This window comes from Nyctereutes procyonoides, unplaced genomic scaffold (genome assembly GCF_905146905.1).
Source record: "Nyctereutes procyonoides isolate TBG_1078 unplaced genomic scaffold, NYPRO_anot_genome, whole genome shotgun sequence".
Lineage (NCBI taxonomy): Eukaryota > Metazoa > Chordata > Mammalia > Carnivora > Canidae > Nyctereutes > Nyctereutes procyonoides.
This window is the reverse complement of record NW_026575051.1, coordinates 23,283,411-23,288,526: the sequence shown is the minus strand read 5'-3', so window position 1 is coordinate 23,288,526 and position 5,116 is coordinate 23,283,411. Positions and strand designations below refer to the sequence as shown.

At 39.2% G+C, this 5,116-nt stretch overlaps 1 protein-coding gene across 1 annotated transcript; it reads right to left on the bottom strand.

Annotated features, from left to right (window-relative positions):
* Nucleotides 1–280: 280 nt before the first annotated feature.
* On the bottom strand, nt 281–1,047 carry LOC129512918 (dynactin subunit 6-like). Its single transcript, XM_055330510.1, has one exon. The coding sequence runs from the start codon at nt 1,034–1,036 to the stop codon at nt 464–466; it is 573 nt and encodes a 190-aa protein (XP_055186485.1). The 5' UTR covers nt 1,037–1,047; the 3' UTR covers nt 281–463.
* Nucleotides 1,048–5,116: the final 4,069 nt, after the last annotated feature.

Below are 5,116 nucleotides of genomic sequence, written 5' to 3'. Positions count from 1 at the left end.
TCAGATATTTTTGTCTGTATTGCTCACTGACATATCCCAGTGCCTGACACGTAACCATCAATAATTATTTGTTGAACTCATCAGTACAGTGGTACGGTATGGTTCTTAGTCATGTGTCAGTAAATATTCTTTGAAAAGATCATATTTAATGGCTGCATGACAGTGAATTGTAACTTAAGTAGCAACCATACTATTGCCGGGAATTTAGATTTTTTCAAATATTTGATGTATAAAATGATCAGAATGCCTTTTGTTCATGACTTCTTTTTTTATAGGAAAATAATGCATTTTATATAAATTATAGAGGACAGTTACAAAGAAAATCCATTACCTTCCTCTCTGACTCAATTTTACAAAATAAAATCAACACATATTATTCTGTGAATTGCTAAGAGTACGTGAACAACTGTGGCCCTTTCAAAAGACAGTAGTCAAACTGTTATCTTGATGTCATATATTGTTCTTAGTTCTTAACTGGAGTTGAGCTTCCTTTCATAGTCTTCTTTAGGTGGTGGTAGTTTGGCAAGATTTTCATCAGGAAATCCAGCTGTAGTGTCTGGGGCTGTGGTCGCTCAGTCTGTACCCGACGAAGGCAGTCTGCACCATAAATCACTGTATTCTCAGGGATGACCTCAAATGTATTCAGGCTGCAGCAAGCCCCAATGATGCAACCACTTGTCAGTATTACATTTCTGCCCACATATGCTTTTGATTCAATAACATTATTATCTCCCATTTTCATGGCTTGGGAATAACAGCCAACTTCAAACACATTATTGGTGCCAATGATCATAGGTTTTGGTTCTGGATCCTCAGCATCAGGGGTGATATTATCAGGGTGAGCATTTATGATAAGTGCCTGTTCTTCTATGAGGATACCCTCACCAATCACTATCGACCCGGCTTCTGCAATAATTCGTGCTTTAGGGTGTATTACCGTCCTAGGTCCTATGGTTACATCTCCTCGAATTTCACTTTCTACACACACAACTGCTCCAGGAGCAATCTTCACACTCTTTTGAGCCTTCTCCGCCATGGTTTGGACCCCGTCTCCCATGACTTCTTTTCTTGTAAAACTTTAATTTGAAATAAATTAAAAAACTGGAATTTATTTGAAATTCTTTATTTTAAGAAGTCTTCTATAAAAATTGACTCATACCACTCTTTCATGGAAATAGTATTTTCTGTTTCCTTCGATGGATCTTCCCTCTGATATTCTCATCCAGAGGATATTGGAGGGATTGACCCCAGTTTATGAAGCACTCCTTCTGGGCCAGAGTGAAGGACTCAGGAATGGACACATAATATAGGCCATGGAGTTGAGAAGTACTTACATTTTCAGAACTATTGGAAAAATCATTTCCTTGATGGAAAGGAGGAAGAATACAGCTATGGAGATTGTTGTGTAAGGGGAGTCAACTTTAGAGTAAAGCTAACACCACAGAAAGCAAAGATGAGGCAGAAAGAATCTGGATTTTGGCAAGCTGGGTCTAGTTCTCACTTAAAACGTGGCCTACCTAGAAACTTTCCAGCTACCTGAACTGACAAATTCTCTCCTATCTCAGTATGAGGTAAGTTTTCTATTGGCTCTAATAGAAAGATCCTGATGCAATGAATATTCCTCACAGTATATAAAGGGATAATTTCCCCCGAATCCACTCAACAATGGTTGTCATTATAAATTGGCTGATTTCAGTGGAAGCACATTATATCTCATGTTTATTTGTGTTTCTTCAACTGCTGGTGAAGTTGAACATTTTGCTTATACCCATGAGCACTATTGAATTCTTTTACGGTTCTAGTTCCCTGTGTGGCATTCCAAACACTTAGGTTCCATGAGACATCAGTCTCCTTTTGTCTATTTGTCTTAATCTCTTACATTGGAATAACTTTAGATTTGCACAAAAGTTGCAAAGATATTGCAATGACTTCTTGCAATATGCCTTTCAGCTTCTTTCCCTCACATCAACATCTCACAAAACTATGCTGCATTTTGAGAACTAAGAAATAAACATTGGTACAGTACTATTAACTAAATTACAGACTCTTTTTGGGTTTCAACAGTTTTTCCATTAATGCTGTTTTTCTGTTCCAGGATCCAATCAAAGTTATATTTAGAACACTTATCCTTGTTAGTGAATTTCTCTCTGAAGATCTTCAAATTCTTGCAATCGAATTTCACGTGCTTCAGTCAGCCATGAACATGCAAAGTGCTAAGTGATTTTTAATATTAAGCAGATTTGAGAAAGAACTTCCTGTGGTAATGCTTTCATTATTTTTGTTTTTACTGTCTGTAACACCACTCAGCAAGTATCTGGGATGACACAGAGAAGATTGAGTCTGTATTTGGCTTGTCAGTAGGCTGATTCAGTGTTGTGGGTACAAGATGAGTAATACAATTTTGGAGGTCCCCTCCAAATTTGCACTCTCTTTGGAATAAGAAGAACAGAACTTCAAATACTAGGACGTGTACCAGCTGTAGATGATCCTGGGCAAGTTACTTAAACATTGGCTTTGGGTTCCCCATCTGTAACCTAGCACTTGATTAGGCATTCCAAACTTAACATGCTTAACTAGGAACATTCGACTCCTCCCTTCTCTTCCCTTTGCTCCCAGTTGTTGTCTCTTGTTAGTGAACAGTGTCACCTTTAATCCTCTGGAAGCCCAATAGGTGTCATGTACTCGTTCTTGTTTTCCTCATCTTCCATATCTGTGCCGCCCCATTTCTGCCCAGCTGACATTCCCAATCATTGATACCTCAAATTAATCAATTTCTCTTTGCTTTCACTATTAGAATCCAGTTCATGTGATCCTCACCTCTTTTCTGGATTACTGCAACAGCTTCCTTTTTTTTTTTTTTTTTTTTTTTTTAATTTTTATTTATTTATGATAGTCACATAGAATGAGAGAGAGAGGGGCAGAGACACAGGCAGAGGGAGAAGCAGGCTCCATGCACCAGGAGCCCGACGTGGGATTCGATCCCGGGTCTCCAGGATCGTGCCCTGGGCCAAAGGCAGGCGCTAAACTGCTGCGCCACCCAGGGATCCCTGCAACAGCTTCCTAATTATCCTCTCTGATTCTCATTTTACTCTTATAATTCATTCACCACACTGGACTAGAATATTTAAAAAATGCAAATCATAGCTTGGTTCCACTTTTTTGCTTAAACATTTCCAATAGTTTTGCACTTTGCTTAGAATAAAATCTGATTTCCTTTTTGCTGCCTGAAAAACACTGCAAGATCTGGGTCCTGACTTTCTCCTGACTTTATCTCCTATTATTTTTCCCTCTACTCAGGATGCTCCAGCTACATTGGCTTTTGGTTCATGTCTTGAATAAGTTTCACTTGGTGCAGCCTTCAGGCCTCATGTCCTTGCTATTCTCTTCCCTGGAATATGTTTCTCTTAGGCTATATCAAGGCTGCATTTTTCATATTATTGAAGATCACTTCTATCTTAAGAGGCCCTTCCAATTTGAAATTTTAATGATGTATATTTGCATATTTATTTTCTCTTTGTCCGTCTTCTGCCTTTAAAGTAGAAGCTCCATGAGAGCAGGAATTGTGTCTTTATGTAGGTGTCTCTTTGGTGCTACTACAGTGAGCAGGACCTCACAAGCTTTTGACAAATGTTTGCTGACAGAAATGAAGGATAAAATGATGTCGGTTTACCTAGTTGAGAACTATTCTGCTGAAGTTGAGAGGAAAAAAGGGAGAGAAAATAAGACTTTTAAAAAATATATATAAAATACTTGCCTAATAGATTTCTCATGACATACTTGACCTAAGTTTCTCCTTTATGGCTCATTAATGAGTTCCCTTCTGTGGGGATAGTCACATTTTCCAAGTTCGTATCAAACAAGCAATTGCTAAGTGATTCAGGTCCAGAAAACACTCTTTGTTAATCAGCAATTAGGGAGGAAAAAAGTGTAAGGAGAAAAGTGCATGCTTTTGAGGCTGTGAGTTGTTGGTCATCTCAGGTATTTTGCCCAAAAATATAAACAGAATGATGCAGTCTTTGCATTAGCACATATTCTAGAGAACAGCCATAAAGGAATATATGCTTGTAGTGTTTCACCTAAAATATACTCTTCATTTGGATGATATTCATTTCTTTCCTGGGAAATCTTGTTTATATTCTATTGGTTGTTAACATTTTAATATTGAAATTGAATTCCAGTAGGAATTGAATTCCTACTATGTGAAACTTGATCCCAGGATTCTGGGGTCATGCTCTGAGCAGAAGGCAGATGCTCAACCACTGAGCCACCCAGGTGGCCCTTAAAAGAGGATTTAATACTGTTTCCTACTGCTATCATCTTTCTCAAAAATATCCCCCATACCCACTCCTACACATGCCTATGTGTGCATGAGGGCAAGTTTATGATTTCTAGTGGAAAGGCAGTTTGGGAGTTATGGGTTATAGGCAGAGTTGAGAGTTTTATCTAATGACTTCTGATAATCAAAAAAATGTTATTATCACAGTAGGCATCTTTGATATATTTTTGTTTCCATGAACCCTGTTAGGTTACTAACTGTTTGGATAGCTTAAGATATGGAGACGATGTTGCTGTGGAGACTTCTGAAACTACTGGCCATGAGTCCTTGTTCCAGGCACTGACAGTATTGGGTGAGAAAACAATTATTTTCTGCCCTCATGTAGCTTAAAAAATATAGGAAGAAGTATTTATCACAGAAGCAGATGAACACCTGGACACAATCAGAGACACCTGCTTTGAGGGAACAGCTTGAACTGCTCTCAGAGTGAAAGAATTTAACTTTTTAAGAGGCGGGGTATGGCCAAGTTTGGCAGATGATTTGCTGAGGAAGTTGCCCCAGAGGAGCCAATGGGAGGTATTCGGTAAATGGAGTGTGGAATGGGGTGAGGTGGGCATCAAGGCCTGTGGGAACTGTGGAGAAATTTGGGGGGCAGAGAATAGTGTGTGCAAGATGTTTGGGGAGTGAGGGAAGCATGGGGTAGGATGGCAAAGTGAGCAGACAGGGAGAGAGAGGAAAAGGGAGCTTGTTTTCAAGAAGAACCTGAGAGGCTCAGAGAAATGGTTGAGAGATCCCACTGAGTGCTCAGCCCGGGAAGGTGGAGGTGGAAATGTATGTGCA

Excerpts from the sequence above, each read along its gene's own strand:
- LOC129512918 (XM_055330510.1), bottom strand. The coding sequence starts at position 1,036 with ATGGCGGAGAAGGCTCAAAAGAGTGTGAAGATTGCTCCTGGAGCAGTT.